This window comes from Nelusetta ayraudi, unplaced genomic scaffold, assembly GCF_046127955.1.
Source record: "Nelusetta ayraudi isolate G7.1 ecotype Tasmania unplaced genomic scaffold, CSIRO-AGI_Nayr_v1 ptg000002l, whole genome shotgun sequence".
NCBI classification, from domain to species: domain Eukaryota; kingdom Metazoa; phylum Chordata; class Actinopteri; order Tetraodontiformes; family Monacanthidae; genus Nelusetta; species Nelusetta ayraudi.
In genome coordinates, this window is record NW_027466052.1 from 12,470,607 (window position 1) to 12,492,837 (window position 22,231).

General features: G+C 46.1%; 1 protein-coding gene across 2 annotated transcripts in view; it reads left to right on the plus strand.

The window, feature by feature from the left end:
* myo1ea (myosin IEa) overlaps positions 1-22,231 on the plus strand; it is a 39,556-nt gene that overhangs the window by 14,682 nt on the left and 2,643 nt on the right. The window contains exons 5-28 of one of the 2 annotated variants that reach the window (XM_076024547.1): positions 1,910-1,997; positions 3,119-3,208; positions 3,607-3,738; positions 3,979-4,113; positions 4,699-4,831; positions 7,153-7,349; positions 7,435-7,515; positions 7,871-7,957; positions 8,051-8,134; positions 9,301-9,468; positions 10,584-10,669; positions 13,124-13,205; positions 13,351-13,457; positions 14,839-14,937; positions 15,225-15,369; positions 18,033-18,147; positions 18,248-18,417; positions 18,514-18,659; positions 19,724-19,870; positions 20,064-20,221; positions 20,402-20,491; positions 20,582-20,792; positions 21,350-21,379; positions 22,044-22,213. In XM_076024547.1, coding sequence (XP_075880662.1) covers positions 1,910-1,997; positions 3,119-3,208; positions 3,607-3,738; positions 3,979-4,113; positions 4,699-4,831; positions 7,153-7,349; positions 7,435-7,515; positions 7,871-7,957; positions 8,051-8,134; positions 9,301-9,468; positions 10,584-10,669; positions 13,124-13,205; positions 13,351-13,457; positions 14,839-14,937; positions 15,225-15,369; positions 18,033-18,147; positions 18,248-18,417; positions 18,514-18,659; positions 19,724-19,870; positions 20,064-20,221; positions 20,402-20,491; positions 20,582-20,792; positions 21,350-21,379; positions 22,044-22,213 — 2,951 coding nt within the window. The remainder of the gene's footprint in view (positions 1-1,909; positions 1,998-3,118; positions 3,209-3,606; positions 3,739-3,978; positions 4,114-4,698; positions 4,832-7,152; positions 7,350-7,434; positions 7,516-7,870; positions 7,958-8,050; positions 8,135-9,300; positions 9,469-10,583; positions 10,670-13,123; positions 13,206-13,350; positions 13,458-14,838; positions 14,938-15,224; positions 15,370-18,032; positions 18,148-18,247; positions 18,418-18,513; positions 18,660-19,723; positions 19,871-20,063; positions 20,222-20,401; positions 20,492-20,581; positions 20,793-21,349; positions 21,380-22,043; positions 22,214-22,231) is intronic. The other variant, XM_076024557.1, reaches the window with a different exon arrangement.

The following is a 22,231-nucleotide window of genomic DNA, read 5'->3' on the forward strand; positions in this document are numbered from 1 at the left end:
GCGGTACTTTTTGTTAACCAGTTCAGTGTGAGACACTGAACTGGCTTCATATTGCCTTTTAAGGAATGAATGACTCTATATACCCCTGTTTGTGTTAATGATAAGTGATTTGTATTTATGGTTTTGGCTCGGTCCGATTAACTTTATCCATCTAGGGTATTTTAAACACTTTTCATTGAACTTTTCATGAACTATATCACAGGGCTAAAACAATAGAATAAACTTGTTTCTAGTCATGTCCCTAATTGCTTTTCGGCCCACGAAGCGTAAATCCAGGTGGTTTAATCCAATGGTTTAGTGAGACTACGCTTGTGTTATCACAGATCATATCTGCAACAAATTTCCTGTTTGGATAAACAGTGGATGTCACCATTGACTGTGCATTCTTACCCAACCACTAATCTAAGCAATGATTTATGACAGGTGGCGTTAAAAATTGATGCCTCTCTGCTTTGCAATTGTTCAAGTCATTGCCTAAGTCGTATCTCTGTTTGGTTAATAAACCTTTGGGGAAGCGAACAATGGGCTCAGCATTCCGGGGACAGAACAATAAAATAAACCCATTTCAAGGGGGCCTGGAAAAGCCTAAAATAGCTCAATGGAGGAGAGGAAAACAGAGCTTAAAGCAATGTTTCTGCGTGTGAATCTTACGATAGGCGTTAAAGTTTGCATGCTAGTTTTCAGCTGTTCCAGCGGCGAGCGATGCCGTTCAGATGGCTCATCGGGAACTGAAGGCTTTGGAGAGAACAAAGAGGCCAAACGGGGGAAGAATCACCGCGGCCATATCGACTACTGCAGTAGTGAGGGTGGCCTCCTTGACTTCCTCTGGAAGCCTCTAACTGTGTGTGTGTGTGTGTGTGTGTGTGTGTGTGTGTGTGTGTGTGTGTGTGTGTGTGTGTGTGTGTGTGTGTGTGTGTGTGTGTGTGTGTGTGTGTGTGCACAGACAGAGACATTACCAACCTGACTTGACTTTAAGGCATTAGAAGAAAAAAACAGACTCAGTCATCACGCGCTGCCAAAACCACATATGTCAAAATAAATGCGACGCTGGCAGAGTGAGGGAGATGATGTAGGGTCGGGGGGGAAAAACAGAAGGGGAAAAAGTCTGTGAGGGTGACAAAAACACAACTCAGGTCCTCATTTGCAGCAGCAGATGTCCAGCCAGCCAGACGTCTGGTGCACATTTATCAACAGCGTTGTCATCGTGGACGGGGCCTGTGTGTGTACACATGAGAGCAGGAACTGGGACTTCTCTTGTTTATTCAGTAGCTTCAGTAAAACCGTCGGGTCCCAGGCTACCGCTGCTGAGAAACCTGCGGACAATAAACAGGATTGGAGAACAGGAGCTTCACTGAATTAAGATCAGTTCCATTCAGTGACTCTCATTCAAACAAGAGAACCAGTTCGAAACTCAACCAAACCATTCGGGTTGGTCCAATCGGCTCTCGACTGGCTGAACCGAGTGTTTCCTCTTGACACCTGATTCTCTGCTGCTTTGCCTCCCTGCAACCGTGGCAACACAAAACGTCTCGACAGTGTTGGTCGCTGACAGTTCCACAGAACAGTGTGTTCGGTCGCTTAAGATACATATAAAACAATCTTTTCAGAACAGCTTAAAAGTACAAGTAATTGTTTTGCATATTTACGATCTCATGCACCAGCAGTAAACTTGGCGACTGGAATTTCTTGCTGAACCCTTTCACAGGTGGCCACTCAACTGTTAAATGATTAGTCATTGGGAAAACAGAAATGACAGGCAATTACATAACCGCTCCTCTCAACCACACAACATGCATACTAGTGTCTGAGGAGTCTCATGCTAATAGTTGCTAGACTTGATTGATTGACGTCAAAGTTTTGCCTTCCATGCATGCGAAATCACATTGTCTTTTGTCTCTGTCCCTCTCAGCGGGGAAAGCGGAGCGGGGAAGACGGTGGCAGCCAAGTATATCATGGGCTACATCTCCAGAGTGTCCGGGGGCGGAGCCAAAGTGCAGGTGATGTTCCTTCTAGAACGGTATGTGCGCGATGGACGCACAAGACGTCTGGCATTCTTCAGATGCTGGGATGCAGGTGTTGAATGAGCTGAGAAAATATTAACACGTTTTCAGAAAAGAGTTCTGAGGGGAAAAAAAACTGAAAGATTTCTGCTGACGGGTTAAAGGTTTGCAAGACCGACTGGAGGATATTTTTGTCGTCAACTGATGGATTAAGGCATTTTCCATTAAGAACATCATGGCATGATCAAGGTTTACGTGCTAAGGTTTTTAGAACTGGAATGAAGACTTTTGTGCTCTTTCGTGCCTTTATTCCTGTCTTAGACTGAATCCTCGGCTTATCAAGCTCATCCCCGCAGCACTTTATCAGCCCATCAGCAGCCTCTTATTTTGTCCAGCCCCCTTCAGCCATCTGGCAGCCCCCTCCCAGCCTCCAGAACCAGCAGATGTCCACTTCCTAAGCACATAAAGATCTAAAGTTTGATGAGGAAATGCCTTCACCGTGATGGCAGCTGGATTTTTTTTTTTTTTTTAATGCTTTATCTGCCGAGATCTGCTTTGACAAACGTTAGAAATCATCCTCAGCCTTGCGGTCACAGTTGGCTGCTAAGTATTAGATGGCAAGCACTCAAAACAAACAGTTTGGATATTTTAAAAGACACCTCTGGCAGTACAAAAAAAAGTCACATACGTATCTCACTGCTGTGTCACTCACATGGCTCGGTATCCTCGGTGCAGCACCTGCAATCTCACACTTTGAGTTTAGGAGTTGTGTTTGCATGTCTGGAAAAAGTAAACACGCAATAACTTCCAGTCAAGGACACAATTCATACAGACTGACCAGACTATATAATGAAGGATTAATGAAAAGCAGCAGAAATGGTAGATTTCTTTTTTTTTAAATTGTGTGACATTCAAAGGGACCTCCTGATATTGAATTGAATAAAAATGATCCACATATATGCCTTGCATATAGGCTCTTTACCCAAGACAGAATCTAAGCAGCTTGGGGAATACAGTATGTCCAGTCCAGGCTGTGGGTCTGTGTGAAGTGTGCGCTACCTCGTTTTACAGTCTGTGAGTGACGCAGCTAACAGCTCGTTGCCTCTGTTTCCTCGCAGCACGTCAAAGACATCATCCTGCAGTCCAACCCGCTGCTGGAGGCCTTCGGCAACGCCAAGACTCTGAGGAACAACAACTCCAGCAGATTTGTAAGATTGTTTTTCATTTCGTGACGCAAGTTGTCCTCGTGCGCATGTGTAAACCAAAGTGTCTGCCAGCGCTGTGTTGCTTTTTCTACATGTGTCGGTGTACCTAAAAAGAAATTTTAGAATTGTATCACAGAGACCTGACTTCTAAATGATAAAAGACGAAATGACAAAAATACTTCCTTTTTAAAATCTCTGCCTTGTTCAGATTTTAATACATTATTCTCTGTTTTTTCTATAATCTTGGCATAAAAGGTGCAAAGCAGCCTTTGTAAGCTAACTTGATTCGAACTGAGTGTATATTGCAAGCTTCAGGTGCCTTTGCTTTGACACCACTGACTCTTGATTGTAGTCGTGCCACAGTCCACTCGAGTCCTCATAACATTTCCATGATCCTTCAGGGAAAATACTTTGAGATCCAGTTCAGCTCTGGCGGTGAACCAGACGGAGGCAAAATCTCCAACTTCCTCCTGGAGAAGTCACGTGTTGTCATGAGGAATCCTGGAGAGAGAAGTTTCCATATATTCTACCAGGTGGGGCCTCGCCTTGCTCTTAACGCCTCGCTGTCAAGGAAACCGCACACGTTTGGCTGGTGAAGAGGGTCTGAATGAGGAGGGTAGGGGGGGGCTTTGCATAAGTTCTGAGGGCGAAAGCCCACTGGAACCTATCAGACATTTCACTGTATAAAAACTCACAAACCACTGTCAATACTCTTTTTTTTTTGAGCGTGTTGTGTAATCATGCTAATTGTTGTTCTTGTTATTTCCCCACAGCTGATAGAAGGAGCCACAGGGGAGCAGAAGAGCACTCTGGGAATCACCTCACTGGATTACTACTCTTACCTCAATCAGTCGGGGTCCTACAAGGTGGACGACATCAATGACAAGAGCGACTTCCAGGAGACAATGGTAGGACTTCATGTTCTTCCCATTCAACGTTCAGTATTTAAAATTGGGCTTGATTTATGATTTTTATCTTGGTAAAAGCAATACTGCCCATAAATACATGAATAAAAGTGTGTACTCACAGTACAGTAAAAGTCATTTGGTTTTCCTAGACTCGCGCACAGAGCCTTTTGACTTTACTCTTGAAAATTTCAATCTCTGTTACATCAACTTTATTCTTGAAATTTCAACTTCAATTGGAAACTTGAAAAAAAAAAAAACATCTGTCTTGATTTTTTTTTTCTCTTCTTGTGGCCCTAATCCTCTTCCGTAGACTGGCACTGAAGTGCCCAATTCAAATGAAATTGAATATTTTAACTTCCAACTCTTTTCTCAAAACATGGCGTGCCTCTCTCATTGTTCTCTTTAGGCCGCCGCCCTCTCTCTCCTTGCGGCTCCTTCTGTATTTTCCCCACAGATTTCCTCATGTTTATGCTAAGCAGCAAAGGCGCGGCGGGAGCGTCTAGAGGGCACGAGCCAGGCGCCGCAGGAGCAAGTAAACCCACGCGCTGGCCCGTATTGATCATGACCTTGCCTATGTTTTCCCAGCATGCCATGGATGTGGTGGGCATCTCTGCAGAGGACCGCTCCATGGTGCTTCAGATTGTGGTCGGAGTTTTGCACCTGGGAAATATCAGTTTCAAGGAAGCGGGGAACTACGCCGCCGTGGAGAGTGAAGAGTGTAAGAAACGGGATTTAACAGAAGATTTCTATTTAATTATGGGGGGGAAATAAGAGGAAACACATCTCAGGTGAACAGTCGAAGGTTGCCTGAAGCATCAGGACAATTATCAGTAAATTGAAAAACAACCTTTTTTCTGTTTGACTCAATTTTGCCTCATTAAAAATACTAAACTATCTGTATCTGAATTTGAAGCGTCTCCCCGAGTGGATTGAAGTGATATTTTTCCTCTTCGCCGGCCTAATAATTCCCCTTCTGTCCTGATCTGCCCTTCTCCAGTTTGTTTTTGGAGGGTTTGTCCTCCTCTCCCACCGCTTTCAAGCCCTGCAGGTTTGCTGTTGTTAATGCAGGGCTGCAGCCAACTGCCTGCGGTAATCAGGCCCGTGCTCTGTTCCCCAGAAAATAAAATGCTGTTATTGGCTCCCTGGACTCGCAGCGTTTCTGTTACCTCCCCTCCTGCCTCATTTTTGTACCTCATTTCTTTTCAAGCCGTGTCTGCATGGCGAGGAAACGCGTGCCAGCTCACAAAGAAGCAGTGTGCTTTGTCCCAGTGACACTGAGATCTAGTCAGTCAGTCCAGAAACAACTGATCTCTCCGTTCTCTCGTCCCTTCCTGTCTTAGCTCCAGTTCCGTTAACGTGCCTCACACTCGGACCCCTGCCTCCCCCTCAACTCACCCTGGCAGCCGAGTGCGCCGTCAACAGCTCAGACCCAGCGCCCAGAGTCAGTGCGTCATCCGCTGAGCGCTAAGACTGACTGTTATTATTTGGGCGGCCGGGCTGCTCAGAAGTAACTCGACACTTTCCACCTTCAGTGACGCGCTCTTTGTGTGGAAAGGCCTATTTTGGGATCAGCTGCCCTTTTAATAGAAGGGCTATTTTGGGGTTTGATCTCATGAACAGTCGTCTGGGTTGTTTTGTATTTTTTTTACTGACTTAATAGCATTTTTTTTTTTTTTTTTTAACTTTGAGACTTTGAGTGGGATCGTTTCCCAACTCGTGTGTGAAGCCTCAGACGTCCACAGACTGGTTTCAAGAAAGAAACTGACGCTGCTAGATTCTAAGGAGGGATCATTAACATTATAGCAGAGCATCAAGACGTGGTCTGGCTTTCTGATCACAGGGCGCCCTCATGTAAAGCGCTCCCTTGCCGTCTGGTTTGATGTTGATCTCAAGTGATAGGATTCAGCCTTCTCTCAGCGGCCTGATGGTGAACACTGCAACCAGACTCCACAGTCTTGGCACATTAAGATTTCTTCTCTGTTGGCAGATCAGTGATGCTGAGTCCCTCAGGGCAGAATTCAATGAGACCGCTTTGAAAGTCAGTTGTTACAGCTGCTCATTCTCCCTGCTCTCTCTGAGTGTGAATGGCTGTTTGTTTCTATCTGCATCGCTTATGGTGTTTCATTAAAGTGGGAGATTTTGCATCCTAAAGATGACGAACCTCCCTTGGTCTTAAGCAGACTGGGGCATAATTTTCGTTTCCTCACTGTGGATATGGAATCTCCACACCTGATCGTCAACAGAGCTGCTGCTGTCGGTGGGGCTGCATCCCGATCCCCTCGCTGTCTGCCGCTGCTTTGACTATCAAATTTCCGAGGAACAGGCTCCTGAGGGAGGAATTGTTGTGAAATTCCTCGTAACTCAGACAGTGCAAAATTGTTTCATTTGATGGTTTTTTTTTTTTAACTGAATACAAAAACTGACCTCAAAACAGACGCCTTGGCCCTTTGGGTCCCAAAAAGGGAACCACGGCATTGGTCTAAAGCATTCCCAGACTCAGTGATTCTGCAGACTACAGAGCCATTTCCTTTTAGGGGAAGTGAGTCAGAGTAATAAGGCAGGGTGAGGTCCTCATGGGAGAGTATCGACGCCAGGTTGGGACAAACTGTTAACTCCCTTTCTTTCCCCACTTTGCTCAATACGGATCTTCATTTGTGGTCGTCAGTTCCTTTTCTCTCAGTTCTGACAGGTGAGGGGGTTTGTTTTGGGGTTTTGAAACAGATTTGCCTTCCATCATCACTCAGTGGTGAGGTTGCATGCACTGTGGTACTTGTATTGCAGTTTCTACTTCTCTGTGTTAACCCTAAGCAGGACTCATTTCTGATGGTTTTTTTTTTTATTTATTTAAAAGAAAATTAACAGAATGTATCAGTGATAATAAGCATCATCTGACAGAGACTAGAAAGACGCCTTTATTGTCACTGCACAAAGAAAGCTTGCAAAAAAACATCTATACACAGACATACATACTGTCTCTGTTGCAGGGACGAACATGCTGAAATAGTAAAAAATGGACTTTTCCCCTTCTCCCATGTCCAGTTCTAGCCTTCCCTGCATTCCTGCTCGGAATCCAGCAGAATCGTCTGAGGGAGAAACTGACGAGCCGCAAGATGGACAGCAAGTGGGGCAACGCGGTGGAGTCCATCGACGTGACGCTGAACGTGGAGCAGGCCTGTTACACTCGGGACGCCCTCTCCAAGGCGCTGCACTCCCGAGTGTTTGACTTCCTCGTGGAGGTCAGAGGCCGCGACATGCGCATGTTACGCAGCTCTGATCGCTGTGAACTCCTCAAGTCCTCACGCTTGTGCCTTTTGATTTCAGTCCATCAACAAAGCCATGGTGAAAGACCATCAGGAGTTCAACATCGGAGTGCTGGACATTTACGGTTTTGAGATTTTCCAAGTGAGTGTTCACGGCTGCTGTCCAGGGCGACACATGGCTTCTTCTTTTTTCTTACTTTACAGCAACCGCATAAATTGGATTATGAGGTTTTACTTTGAACATTTAAACAGATTAGACTGCAGCGGATGAGACTGATTTATAAAGTATGGGGATTAGAATCGTCTCCACAGCTCCACTAATCTGATTACTCGTTGGTGGAGTATGAACCATCAAAATAGTTTATTGGATTTGGAGAAACCAAATGGAAGGCTTCCTGTATAGTGTTGATGCATGACATGAGGCTCAGGTTGAAGGTCCAGGAGGTTTGCTGTGAATACACGGGAGAAGTCCAATCTGTGTTTTTAACCGTCTTCAGAAAAACGGATTCGAGCAGTTCTGCATCAACTTTGTGAACGAGAAGCTGCAGCAGATCTTCATCGAGCTGACGCTGAAGGCCGAGCAGGTAAGAACTTCCCGCGCGTTCGTTCTCCCTCTGCAGCCTCGGTAGATGCAGTTAGCAGCTCTCACCCTGCTGCGTTCTGGTGTCTCTCTGCAGGAGGAGTACGTGCAGGAGGGCATCAAGTGGACTCAGATCGAATACTTCAACAACAAGATCGTCTGTGACCTCATAGAAAGCAAGGTAACCATGAGACCAAATCATAAAGAGGACTAGAGAAGCACACAACCCTGGATTATTGTTTCAGTGTCAGAAGCGTTTCAACATTAATGTGTCAGCAGCTTAGTGTGTCACTACATGGTCAGCATTGGAAAGTCCCATCTCAAAGGTCAGCCTCAAGCCAAGATTGTACATTACATGATACACTCAAACTAAAAAAAAAACTACGACTGTTAATCCCATAATCACCAAAATTTGAGATAAACTGTTATTTTTTTGTCCTTCTTTTGTTAATAATTGAACTACAAGCTGACACGCCTCTGCCTCGCTGCCGAGCCTTTTATCAAGACATCACTGCAACAGCCTTCTCACGTGTCTCCGTCCCGCTGAGAGGCCTAATCCTTGAAATCAACGACTTCGGCTTTAAAACCAGCATCCGTCTGCGAGGAGTATTGGATCTGATCTGTCCGTGCAACATATCAGCCTCATTACACTGGAATTAGTTTGGCTAATCCACTGACAGCTTTGCATCTCAGGCCTCTGTCTTCATAGAGAAACACAATAACATTTTGGAAACTGAGGCTGCTGGCAAACAAGGTGGCGCTTTAGTATTTATTCATTATAAAGATATAACTCTAGTCTTTGTCTTATGTCTTGAAAAGGTGGTGTGTCAGATCAGGAGTTTAGGCAATTTACAGGTTTTACAGTGGGTGGTGCAGTTGAATATTCATCTATTCTGTCATCACAGTTGTACCATTGATACGATGTTTTCCTTTTTTTTTCTGTGCTGATGAACATGTGGTTAACGTCTGAATAAATGGTGGAAATTGAAATTCTTTTATTGGCTTCAGATATTGTTTTGCGCAACTTGGTTTCAACTTTATTTTTTCATGTCCCGACCAAATGAGGTTTGATTCATCATCATGAAATTCCAACGAATGAGCCAGTTGTCTGAATTGGATTAAAAAAAATAAAAAAATAAAAAATTGGACAACATCTAGAATAATTTTCTGGAAAAGTAATTTTCTGACACTTAATCACTCCCACCCCCGTATTAGGCAATAATCCATCATTTAGTCAGTGGTTATGAACTCCGTCCAGATCGGCCGCTTCAGGGTCCTGGCGTGTGAAGTGTCTTGAGCTGAAAGATATGTGTATTTATATATTTACGTTATCTAATGCCATCCCAGAACCCTCCGGGCATCATGAGCATCGTGGACGACGTGTGCGCCACCATGCACGCCGTGGGCGAGGGCGCCGACCAGACCATGCTGCAGAAGCTCCGGGCGGCCAACAACTCACACGAGCACTTCAACAGCTGGAACCAGGGCTTCATCATCCACCACTACGCCGGCAAGGTCGGTCTGATCCCACCCGAATTAAACACCGCACTGCCTATTTCCTACTTCCTGTTTCCCCACCCAAAAAGCCACGGTGCTCTCGCGCTGTTATGATGACACAAAGATTACAGTGTTAAATGACGGACTTCCCCTTGTGTCTGAACGTCTCATGACGTGATCAAGAAGAGTGTATGTGTGTATGTGTGTGTGTGTGATCATTGCTTTACTTCTGGATTCAGTGTCGTCATCTCTGTACAAGTGTTCACAGTCTAAACTAACACGCCCCTCCCTGCTCGCTGTGTCCTTTTTATGGCCACAGTTACTCAACTTACGTAACTGAGCCTAAAAACGTCACAAAAGCCTCATTCGCTTCGTACCCTGCAAATCATTTTCGACATAAAAAAAAAATGGGGGGTGGGAGGGGGTGAGGTTGTCCCATGTCACTCTCCAGATGTGTGGCGGCCTCCGCCTGGCACTCGTGCTGCAGGCTTAATGAGCCTCGCTGTAAAGTCCCATGACTATTCACCAACATTCCTCCAGTTTCCTGAAGTGTCGACAAATAAATCTCCCCAGTTTAATTGATACACCTTTAAACCACTGCTCACTGTATTTTCTGAAGCCACTGATCCCAGTCATAAAATTCAATCTATTGAGTGGCTCACTGCAAGAAGGTTGTGGGTTTGAATCCGGGCCTGGGACCTTTCTATGTGGAGTTTGCATGTTCTCCCGTCTTGCGTGGGTTCTCTCCGGGTTCTCCAGCTTCCTCCCTCAGTCCAAAAACATGCATGTGAGGTGAATCGGAAACTCTATATTGTCTGCAGGCGTGTGTGTGTGTGTGTGTGTGTGTGTGTGTGTGTGTGTGTGTGTGTGTGTGTGTGTGTGTGTGTGTGTGTGTGTGTGTGTGTGTGTGTGTGTGTGTGTGTGTGTGAGTGCAAATGGTTGTTTGTTTGAAGAAGCCAGTATTAACAGTGGATGGGTCGATTTGGACTTGAAAACGAGTCCCATATTAATATCAGCTCCGTGTGTGTGTGTGTGTGTGTGTGTGTGTGTGTGTGTGTGTGTGTGTGTGTGTGTGTGTGTGTGTGTGTGTGTGTGTGTGTGTGTGTGTGTTTGTGTGTGTGTGTGTCCTCCAGGTGTCCTACGACGCCGAGGGCTTTTGCGAGAGGAACCGAGACGTCCTCTTCACCGACCTCATCGAGTTGATGCAGAGCAGTGAAATGTAAGTACCCCCACACCGCCGCCATGTGCCGGGCCTCTCCCCTCTATTGTCCCGCACGTGGTCATAATTGAGCTCCAGACGCTGCCGTGCATCTGGAAGCCGTTGGCGGCAGAGCAGGAGTGTGCAGCGCCGGCTGACGTCCTGCCCTTTGACCTTGAGTCGTGTCTGGCAGCGGTCCAGCCCCGCCCACCCACCACCACCACCACCACCACCGTGTCCCGTCCGTACAAGTGCAGCCTCCCCAGCGGGGCGGCATTCGTCGGGTCTGCAGCCCCCGCTAGGTTTTGATTTTCTTGGGCTTTTCTTTTGTGTCAAACGTGGCCATCTGTGCAAACAGCCTGCATTGTCTGCGCGCGACGCCTGCCGCCCCGAGCCTTTGTGTGCAACTTTGAAAGGAGGTCGAGGCCAAACAATGCGGCCGCATGCGCCAGTGAACATAGACAGTGGTGGAAAAATAAAAGTTTTTGGACACCTCGTGCATTTGTGATGCACTGCTGTTGCGCTAAGCATCAAGTCTTAAGCCTCCACGTGCGCTTTGTTTGAGCGCAGTCACCGACATTTAGCCACATGCTGCACATGCACTCACCCGTCCAGCTCACAACTGGATGTTTCCAGCAAGATGACGTCCCCTTGCAACACATGCAGAGGACAAGAACTATGAGACTTTAGTTTTCTGATTTGGATTTTTTTGATTTTGAAAATGCACAAAATAAGAATGCCCAACTGTTTGTGTCCCTCTGATGCAAAGTAACATGCTTAAGAGGCTTTCAAAAGCATTTTTACCACACAGCTTTACATGTATTTAACTCAGGTCATACTAACAGGTCAGACTTACATCACAATGGTCTGGTTGGAGCTTATTATGTTTGCCACACGCATTAAAGCAGCAGCCTGAGGTGGAAGGAAGCGGCTCCACTCCTTAGCAACAATCCCAGACTTCTGCTTTAATGCAGCTCCTGATTGTTCTAATCTCACTGTGGGTTGGGCCACCGCTTGAACTTATGTTTGTTGTTTTTTTATCCACCACCACTGTAGTACAGAGTGTATTGCGTAATACATTCTGGAGTGTTTTGAATGCATTTGCAGATATTTTTCGCATCACGACAGTTTGCACTGGGCACTTAGCATTAGACACACACAACATTTTAAGTATAATATCAGAAGTAGACACTTTACAACAACCCAAATTAGAATGAGGTGTGATTTGTGCTGCATGTGTGCAGTAGCCAGCTGGAAAGCAGGTTTTGTTCCTTTCCACTCATATGTAGGAAAACTTGTGCCGGCTCGGAGCCTTTAATGGATTTTTGAGCCGCTAGCGCGAGTCCTCTAAATATGTGAAATTTTCACTTTGATGATTTTGCTGCATGAGCTAAACGTCGGTGTCATTAGCGCTCGAGTGTCTGCTGTGCAAAACCGGGCGGAGCAGCAGGCGCCACCGTGGCCAAAAGCAGAAGTGTGTGGGGCTTCGACGCAAACCAAAAGTGCCCGCTATGAATGAACGCCTTTGTCGCCCCTCGTCCACCGCTGACAGAAACTCTGCCTTCGCCACATTTAAAGCCCTGGATTTTAATTTGAACATTTGCGCGTTAAAGAGTGTCTGCATTCTATAAAACAAAGAAAGCTTCAGAGTTCCAGTCCTTGGAGGACTGGGGTGTCCTCATTCACATGGTATGTAAACCTTACAGCAATGTGCCACATTCTGACCCCAAGAGACACATCATAGCTTTCATATTTTAGTGATGATGACGTACGCTGTTTTGAAGAAAGGAAAAAAAAAAAACACGCTTAATTTCAACATCTTGAGTTTTCGGGACCATCGCGTATTTTGTTTGTCGTGTCTTGTGGACTGAATGTTAAAGGAAACTCCACTATGGTGTCTTTGATGAGACTCTTTCAACCAATCACATGTTTCCAACTGCTTTTAATAGTCATGCTGGTCAGATGAGGCTGCAAGTGGGTTATTGTTTTTGATTAACCACGTTTTAATGTATTAGCCCTGCATTCCTTTACACAACAGTGGCTTGTGAAGGTTGGCTGCACTGAAAGGTGGCTGTGGAAACATGGGACGCGCGCACACACACACACACACACACACACACACTGGTCTCAGTCAATGGTCCTTGGTTCTTTGATTATTAACAGATTTTTTTTAAATGCTGGTACTGAAGGTCAGTACTGAAGGTCTTTTTTTAGGTGGGAAAGCCTTATCTTTAACCCCTCCCCTATGGACAGCGGGTTTTTTTCTTGGTCTTGTTACAATATATATGTAGACGTGTATATATTGTTTTCATATTTAGGTGTATGGTGTATATGTTAACGTATACTTGTGTAGTGTGCGTGCAGAGACTGGAGACAAACCAGAGTCAAATTCCCTGATTGGCTTGCACAAACTTGGTCAATGAAGCTGATTCTGTTCTATTTGGTAACGTTCTCCTTGTCTGTGTTTTACAACAGCCGCTTCATCAGGTCGCTGTTTCCAGAAAACCTCAATGCTGAGAAGAAAGGTCGCCCCACCACTGCAGGAAGCAAAATAAAGGTGTGTTTGTATTTTGTGTGTGTGTGTGTGTGAGGAGCTCTGAGGAGCAGCAGGGCCTTCACTAGACTTGAGAGATCTGATGCTTGGTACATCAGTTTGGCCGTCTAATCATGACTCCCTCCACTCTCCTCTGCTCCCCTGTCAGAGACAAGCCAACGACCTGGTGAGCACTCTGATGAAGTGCACGCCACACTACATCCGATGCATCAAACCCAACGAAACCAAGAAGCCCAGAGACTGGGAGGACGGACGGTGAGTGACTCTCTGATCCATGATTAATGCATGCCTCTCCTACTTGCTCCAGTCACATGGTTCTGGAATTCAGCCCTTTGTGATGTCACAATAGTGGGTGCCGGGACACCGCACCCTAACAGGATGTTTGTTCGCCATGTGGGGCCTCCTCAAAGCAGCCTTGTCTTATGTCCTTCCTACTGTGGAAGGCACAAGCAAGCATCAGTTTGAGTCTGGTGCTAGAACTGAGAATTTTTGCCACAAACAACGGGCTGAATACTTCTGTGGAGCTTTGAGACCTGCGAGTTTGTTGACTAATAATCGCTGCTTCAGGATGCAGGCTAAACTATGAAGACTTAAAAAAAAAATAACACAAAGTTGAAATATTGTGGGAACTCATTGTTATATTGTGTGAAACAATGTCAGAAAACGTTTTTAGTTTCAATACTGAAATCCTTTGGTCCCAGTGAGTGCAGCCCTGGTCTCACACCGCTCGCCATTGTCACACTCGTTTATCATCCCAATCTGCTCTGGGCTTTTTAAAGTCATTTTTAGTGCTTTTTTGCCCGGGTTTTGTCCATCTGGAGATCCTATTCACATGACACATGTCTCAGAGACCCTCGGAGACCCTTTACCTTCATCTCTTTGTCTCAGCTTCCTGCTCGCTCACAGGCTCCTGGTCCGACTTGTTCAGCTGCAGAGCGCCGGCGTATTGTTCAGGGGAACATGACCTTCCTGTTGTGAGCGGGAGCCTCGGCGACTCATTAATTAGCAGCGGAACTGCTGTTCTCGCAGGAAGTGGCGCCGAACTAAGTAGCTCTCAAGCTCTTTGTTTTAGTGGGAAAAGTTGGCAAGATGCTGCCGATTTGCACACAATAACTTCGCCATCATTCCTTCCACAAGTGGAGCCGGAGCTCCACGTGGCTGGAGAGCTGGTACAAGATGTGCGTTTGGGAAACATGTTGCCGTAAGAAATCAAAGTAAATTGCATTAGGACGTGCTGCTATTCTTATACGCGCACACGCGCTCAACAGATTTCCTGGCACACTGGCAGCCACTGGATGCCAGGTGTCTCCACACGCAGACATTCTGTGGAACAGCAGAGTTAAGATTGGCGCGGCTTTGATAAGAAACAGCTTTATAAATATTATTGTTTAACAATAATGAAAGCAGAATCGTATTTGTCGGGCGTATTTCGTAAAAAAAATAAGCAACCTTCTTGCGTTTTACACAGCCGGTGCAGTTCCACACTTTGATCAGGCAGCCCTGTTATGAATATTTGTTTTTCTCAGTTTTAGGCAGCCACTCAACATCAACCAATTTGCAAGCATTTGGATTGGATTGGATGGACTTGCGTACAAACAAAAACAAACAAACAAGTGTGTGTGTTCTCTGTTGTCAGAGTGAAGCATCAGGTGGAGTATCTGGGCCTGAAGGAAAACATCAGGGTGAGGCGTGCTGGCTACGCCTACCGCAGAATTTTCAAGAAGTTCCTCAACAGGTAATGACCCCCCCCGCCCCCCCCCTGTCTCTGTGTGGTGCTGTGTAGCACCTCCGTGCTGCACTCGCACAAAGTTTCTGAACCCGACAGTCCCAAGTTCCAAGAGGAGGAAGGAGATTTTTTTTTGGGGGGGGGGGGGGAGGGCTTTACAAGAGAAGATTGGTGGGCTCTTGTTCAGCAAAATAACATGGAATTTGATGTGGGAGAAAATGTCGGAGAACTGCACACACCAAATCCAAGTTGGTGATTTTATGATGTAAATAAACCATGCTGAACTGCCCCCGCAGGTACGCCATTTTGACCAAAGACTCCTGGCCGACGTGGCGAGGGGATGAAAAACAAGGGGTCCTTCATCTGCTGAGGTCTGTCAACATAGACCAGGATCAGTACCAGCTCGGACGCACCAAGATCTTCATTAAAGCACCCGAGTCGGTAGGTGTGACACCTGTCTCAGCTTTGGACGGCCCCTGAATTTGATTATGACCTTTTTCATTTTTGACACGCTGGTCACTTGCTAACAATGATTAAATGAAGCAGGAGGATAAAACTGGTCACAGGGAAAGAACAACCTCAGTGTTTGAAAGGTCACTAGTGTGCCAGACTAGTGATGAAGAAGAGGACACACACACACACACACACACACACATACACACACACACACACACACACACACATATATATATTTATTTATATATATATATATATATATATGTATATATATATATATATACATATATATATATATATACATATACATATATATAATCTACACACAAGCACAGTCTGTGGCTACAGGATGGGCTGTGAGCTCCTCATCATAAAGGCTTGTCTTTTTCCACCATAACTGCTTTTTTTCGCGTTTCCCATGAAAGCAGCACTTTGTGTGAGGCCGCGCGCCCGTTTGCATTTCTACACATCATGGACAAACACTGGGCGCAGACACAGAAGTGTGTGTGGAAGCGAACACACAGGCATCTTAGTTTTAATTCCGGCTTTTACAGCTGATCCTGAATGCCATTACTATTTGACCATAGCCTTGTATGCCAAGAGGAACCCCCACCCCCACCCCTCCTCTACCCAGCTAGGCTCATCAAGACGTTCTTGTGGAACACAAATCAGAAATCACACGCCGGCCTGAAATGAGCTGCCAGTCTTCTCAAAACAAGCGCTCCTCTCTAATGCGACACTGTCACCGGCTAATGAGGCGGCTGACAACGTGTTTTTTTGTCCGCTCGATGTAATAAGCGTGAGTTTGTTTAGCGGCAGATGTTGGAGAGATGATCCTCCTTCAAAGTGGTGACGGATGAGCAAGCGAGCTGATTAGAGCCGAGGAGAGATGCCTAGGTGTTGGATGTTTTGGATTGGACGGCTCACACATCGACCTCGGTCTCAGGCATGAGTGAAGGATTAATAAAGTATCCATCTGTCCGTCTGTCTATCGATCCAGCTAGCTAGCTAGCTATCAGCTCCAGAATAGTTAATGACAGAGATTCACATAAGAAATAACAAAAAAATAAGAGAAAAACTGGTTGCACATCTCCTCCCTCAACAATGAGGCCACTTTATTAGGTTCAGTGTTCAAGCGTGTGTTAACACATATCGCTAGCCAGCCAATCACATGACAGCAACTTAATGCACTCAGGCATCGTGGCAAAGACATCTTGCTGAGGTTCAAAGTCAGCGTCAGGAAGGGAAAGAATTGAAAAATAGGCATGCGAGTGACTTTTAACATGACGGTGGTGATTTCTTTTTTTTTTTTTATGTGGCTGTCGGTGCCGGACGTGCTGCTAGGTGCAACTATTTCGCTGCTGATTTACTGGCATTTTCACAACATCACTGGCTCTAGAGTTGACACTGAATTGTCTCATAGAGAGAAAATATCCAGCGAGCTGCAGTCACGGGGAGGACAATGCCTTATTGATGTCAGGGGTCAGAGGTCAGAGTGGTTGGAGGCCATAGAAACGCAACAGTAACTCCACACAGATAGGTATTTGTATGTAGTAGATGGTACATAGAGGGATCAGTAGATGGATAAAGACACAGTGTCATTTAATCAGCCCGGAAGTAAATTCAACCAACAAAGCAGTGAAAACCTGTATTCTGACGTCACGGTTTTATGCCGAAGACTCGTGGGTTTCTGGTCCCAGTTTGCTGCTCTGTGCGTCGCTGGGGTTTGTGTGCTGCCTCCCTGTGGAAGGCAGCCTGCGAGGAGCAGCGGCAGGATGTTTAGTCTGGCAGGGAGGCTGCCGAGAGGGTGATTGCGATGGAAATGACACAGATTGGTGTGTGTCGACTCAGGCGCTGCTCTTTGTGCAAGACTCGGTACAATTGCGTAACAGGGCAATGATGTCATTTCACTGGACATATTAGTTGACCAGAGCAGTATCAGTGACTCACTCTATTTGTCACATTACCCCCCCCCCTCCCCGTCTGATTCAGACCAGTAGTGTCAGTCTATTCTATTCTAAACATAGAATGGGATAGAGTAGAATAGGATAGAATAGAATAGAATAGAATGTCTTTATTAATCACACATTTGGGAAATTTAAAATTTATGTAAAATAAAATTCGCAGGACAATAACTTTGGCAGTTCTTGTTGAAATTACCTCAACTTGTGCAACACTTGTGAAACTTATGACCTAAAGTGTTGAATTTCATTGAGCTAGACTTAGCAGTTTCCAAGATAATTGCCTTGAAAATGATGTCAAATCTTTTTTTGGGGCACCCTGTATTTTTAGGTTAAGAAAGGAAAAAAAACAAACAAGATTCTTCTTTCCTTCCCTCCCATTGAAGCTGGACGAGAACAATCATTGCCTGATTCGCCAGCCATCCAGCTGAGGTCAATACAAGGTTCAATTCAAACTGCTCATTTTGAGAAAAAAGGGCCTGGTGGGCTTTTTTTTTCCTGTCGGCAGCTCAGAGTTATCAGTTTGGACGTTATCGCCCAGATGAGCAGCCAGCACGCGCTCACTCGTCTCCTCAAGCATGTTCACTATGTGCTCTCATTCCTTCTACTCGCTCCACTGGTGCGTGTTTGGGTTAGTGCACTGAGGTATGTCGAGTCTCTCACCACCGCCCCCGTCCGTCCCTGCAGCTCTTCCTGCTGGAGGAGACCAGGGAGCGCAAGTTTGACGGCTACGCCAGGACCATCCAGAAGGCCTGGAGGAAGTACGTGGCCCGCAAGAAGTACGTCCAGATGAGGGAAGAAGGTGAGTGAAGCAGCGTCCGGTGGGTCCTCGCCATCCCGCCCATCCCTCCATCCCAGCTCCTCACTCTCTCTCTCTCTGCCTCCGGCCTGCGTGTCTCCAGCTTCCGACCTGCTGTTGAACCGGAAGGAGAGGCGACGGCACAGTCTCAACAGGAACTTTGTGGGCGACTACCTGGGCATGGACGACCGGCCGGAGCTGCGGCAGTTCCTGGGCAAGAGAGAGAAGATCGAATTTGCAGACAAAGTCACCAAATATGACCGACGCTTCAAGGTCGGTGTCTGTCAGCGCGCAGCCACAACTCAGAAGCAACTGATTTAGAAATCACATTCATCTTTTTCTCCTTTTTCTTTTTTTCTTTTTTTTCAGCCCATCAAGAGGGACTTGATCTTGACCCCGAAGTCTGTTTACCTGATCGGTAGAGAAAAGGTGAAACAGGGACCGGAGAAAGGCCTGGTGACCGAGGTACTGAAGAGGAAGATCGATGTGGAGAAGATCCTGGCAGTGTCTCTCAGGTACCAGGGTCATTTTTTCATGCCAAAAACTTCATATTGTGTATAACAATGGTCAACTGGTGGAGTCATTTTTATCCTTATCATAAATTTATTCCACAGCACTCAAATTTATCCCACAAAAATAAAAGCACTAGACCACCCCTCTGCTTTTTAGTACAGCTTCAGAAAGTGCGCACTAGAATACACAATGCTGGAAATCATTCATTTGTGATGTCACAAAGAGCACAGGCACCTCTCCCAGCTTAATGACAACACACAGCCAAGTGCTTGTTCTGCCCTCTGACACCACCTAGTGGCCCCGCTGTTTTGTCCCCTTTCAAAACAGCCCCAAAAAAGTGTCAGCATTAGCAGGCAGCTATAAATCTTTGTGTTATTTCCACATAAAAAAAAGTGGTTACTGAACTTATCAGACTTGTGTTTTTTGTTTTGTTTTGAACTCATCGAGCCTTTCCAGAACCACTGTCTGGATTTCTAACCACACGACTTCCGATGTCCAAGTTACATGGGGTGCAGCGTTTATCAATCCCACCTCTTGGATAAATAGCAGCCTCCCTTTGTCTGCGCGGGCCTCAGAGATAACGCGCAGCCAAGAACGTTCTGTCTACTTGTTTACAACGAGGAAGGGAAATCAAAGGCGGCGACATAGTTGGGAGGCCTTTGTTGTCGATGGGAACTCTGGAGAAGCCGCTTCAGACGTGGAATTCACAGGAGCGGCCGGCGTGACCATGTGGCTTTTGAGTCAGCGGGGTAATACGGACCAGGTGGCGCAATAAGAAAAGCAGCGGTTGTAAAGTGCTCATCAGAGAGGAACAAAGTGTCCTTGTGCAGGTTACGGGCTCCGAGCTGTCCCCCCTCTGTGGCTGCCAGCCGCTGTGTGAGAGCCCTCTCTGTTTCTATGTAAATGTGAAAGGTGACTCCGAGTCTCCATCTCAACTTCCATCCAGGGAGACCGGAGCTGTCACGTGGCTCTCCAACATCTGCCTCGCTCCACTTTCATATTTTGTCTATTCTTTTCTTCTTCTTCTTCTTCTTCTTCTTCTTCTTCTTCTTCTTCTTCTTCTCAGCACAATGCAGGATGACCTTGTGATCCTGCACGAGCAGGAGTACGACAGCCTTCTGGAGTGCGTCTTCAAGACAGAGTTCATCAGCCTGCTGGCCCGACGCTTTGAGGAGAAAACCCAGAGGAAGTTACCACTCAAGTTTAGCAACACGTAAGCAAACACCAGTTTGTAACCTGAGGAGGACAAAATACAAAGAATTTCAAGAACACCACAAAAACAAGCCGTCTGTGTTCCTCTTGCGGGCCTTTTTCCACATATATTCACATGTAATGAAAATAAAGGAGAAATTATGAGGAAATTCTTGAGTTGATCCTTCCATGCACTGTACATGTATGTCCTGCAGACTGGAGATGAAGTTGAAGAAGGAGAACTGGGGCTTCCTGAGTGGTGGCGGCTCCCGGCAGGTTGTGTTTGTCCAGGGTCAGGGCGACGTACCGATACTGAAGCCTTCCAGTAAATCTCTGCAGGTCAGCATCGGACCCGGCCTTCCAAAGAACACACGTAAGTATTATTAGATTCATCACAATAACAAAGCAGACAGAAAAGCTTGACATGAAGAGGGACGATGAATCTGATAAGACCACAGGGAACACTTAGAGATGTTTGGCAGTGCAGTTGACAGCAGGCTTTATTTGACTTTTGTATATTGTTTCAAAGTATTCCTCCATATTTGATCCTCAGGTCCTACAAGAAAGAACTTCAGTCACAGTCGCTCCAACGGCTCCAGGACCCACCAGAACATCCCGTCTCGAGCAGCACCGGGACCCCCAGGTAGGGTTTAAATCAACCCGCTGCTCCGAGTTCAGTGCCAGGCTTGGACGTCTGAACGCTGTGTCTGAACGCCCTCCTCCCCCGACACAGTCGCTCATCAGAACGGCGGCCTCAAGAACACCAACCACTCAGCCAATCAGAGGAACTCGCAGCATCACAGCCAGCGGAACCCGTCGAACGCCGGCAGCGGCAACCGGCCCTTCCTGCCCACCAACATCCAGCAGCCGAGGCAGCGAGGGGGAAGCCGGCAGCAGCAGCCCAACCTGGACTGTCTGAAAGTCCCCGAGCAAGGGGCCGCAGGGTGAGGGGGCCCCCGCACTGACACACCACTGCAAACACACAACGACACTCGGAAAGACTCGGGAGCAAATCAGCCACTGGACAAACACATAGATAGATAGATAGATAGATAGATAGACACATAGATAGATAGACACATAGATAGATAGATAGATAGATAGACACATAGATAGATAGATAAATGAATGGATGGATAGATAGATAGATAGATAGATAGATAGATAGATAGATAGATAGATAGATAGGTAGGCAAACACATAGATAGATAGATAGATAGATAGACACATAGATAGATAGATAAATGAATGGATGGATGGATAGATAGATAGATAGATAGATAGATAGATAGATAGATAGGTAGGCAAACACATAGATAGATAGATAGATAGATAGATAGATAGATAGATAGGCAAACACATAGATAGATAGATAGATGGACAGATGGACAGATGGACAGACAGACAGACAGGACATTCAAGTTTGTAAATCACACACATGGTTTTACAGTAACTGAAATGATGACTTTGATGTATTTTTTTCATTTTTCTGACACCAAAGGGAGAAACGGCCGACTTCAAATGGAGGAATGTGAGTTGGAGTGTTTGCACTGTTTTGAGTGGTGGTGAAACCAAAAACAGTAGCGGGACATTTGAATTTTCTGCTGCAGCTGCTGCTGTTCACTGTCTCTGGCATCAAAGTGGATTTCATCTCACTGTCAGAGATCTTTTCACGTCAGTTGATGAAACGTCTCCCCCACTGTGTGCCTCCTCTGACGGCATGTTTAAACCCAGAGGAGGAGAGTTGATGCTGTTCAAACTACTTGACTTTGATTTTGTTGATCCTCACTTAGTTACGTGGCACTCTAATACTGACTTAATCTCAAAGTTCAGAAATTAGAGTTCAAACTGACTCTGGATCAACACCGTTTTAAACCCTCTTTTGGTCTGGTTTAACTTTTAAGTGCGTACACAATCACCATCTTGTGGCCGTCAACGGAACTACAGCAATTTATCTCCCAAAACGGCGAGTAAGTGGCATCAACCTGCGGCCCACAAACATTTGTGCGTCTTCTCATAATGAGTCTTAAAACCAGTATTTCTGAGATGAGTCTTGGAGGAGATCCGTCAGCAGTTTCTCTCCACAGATGGTGACTGCGGTGCCACTTTAACAGCTTTCTGTCCCTTCCTGAACTGCCCTCTGTGACTGCGACAGCTGAGCGCTCTCCCTCTCTGCTCTCTCAAAACGTTTCCAGGGCCCACAGGTCGTCGGTCAGCAGGCCTCCACCGGGAGGAGGTCGACCCAAACCCGCACCCAAACCCAAACCTCAGGTGCCCCAGTGCAAAGCCCTGTATGCCTACGACGCTCAGGACACGGACGAGCTCAGCTTCAACGCTGACGACGTCATCGACATCATCAAAGAGGGTGAGTGTATTTATTTAT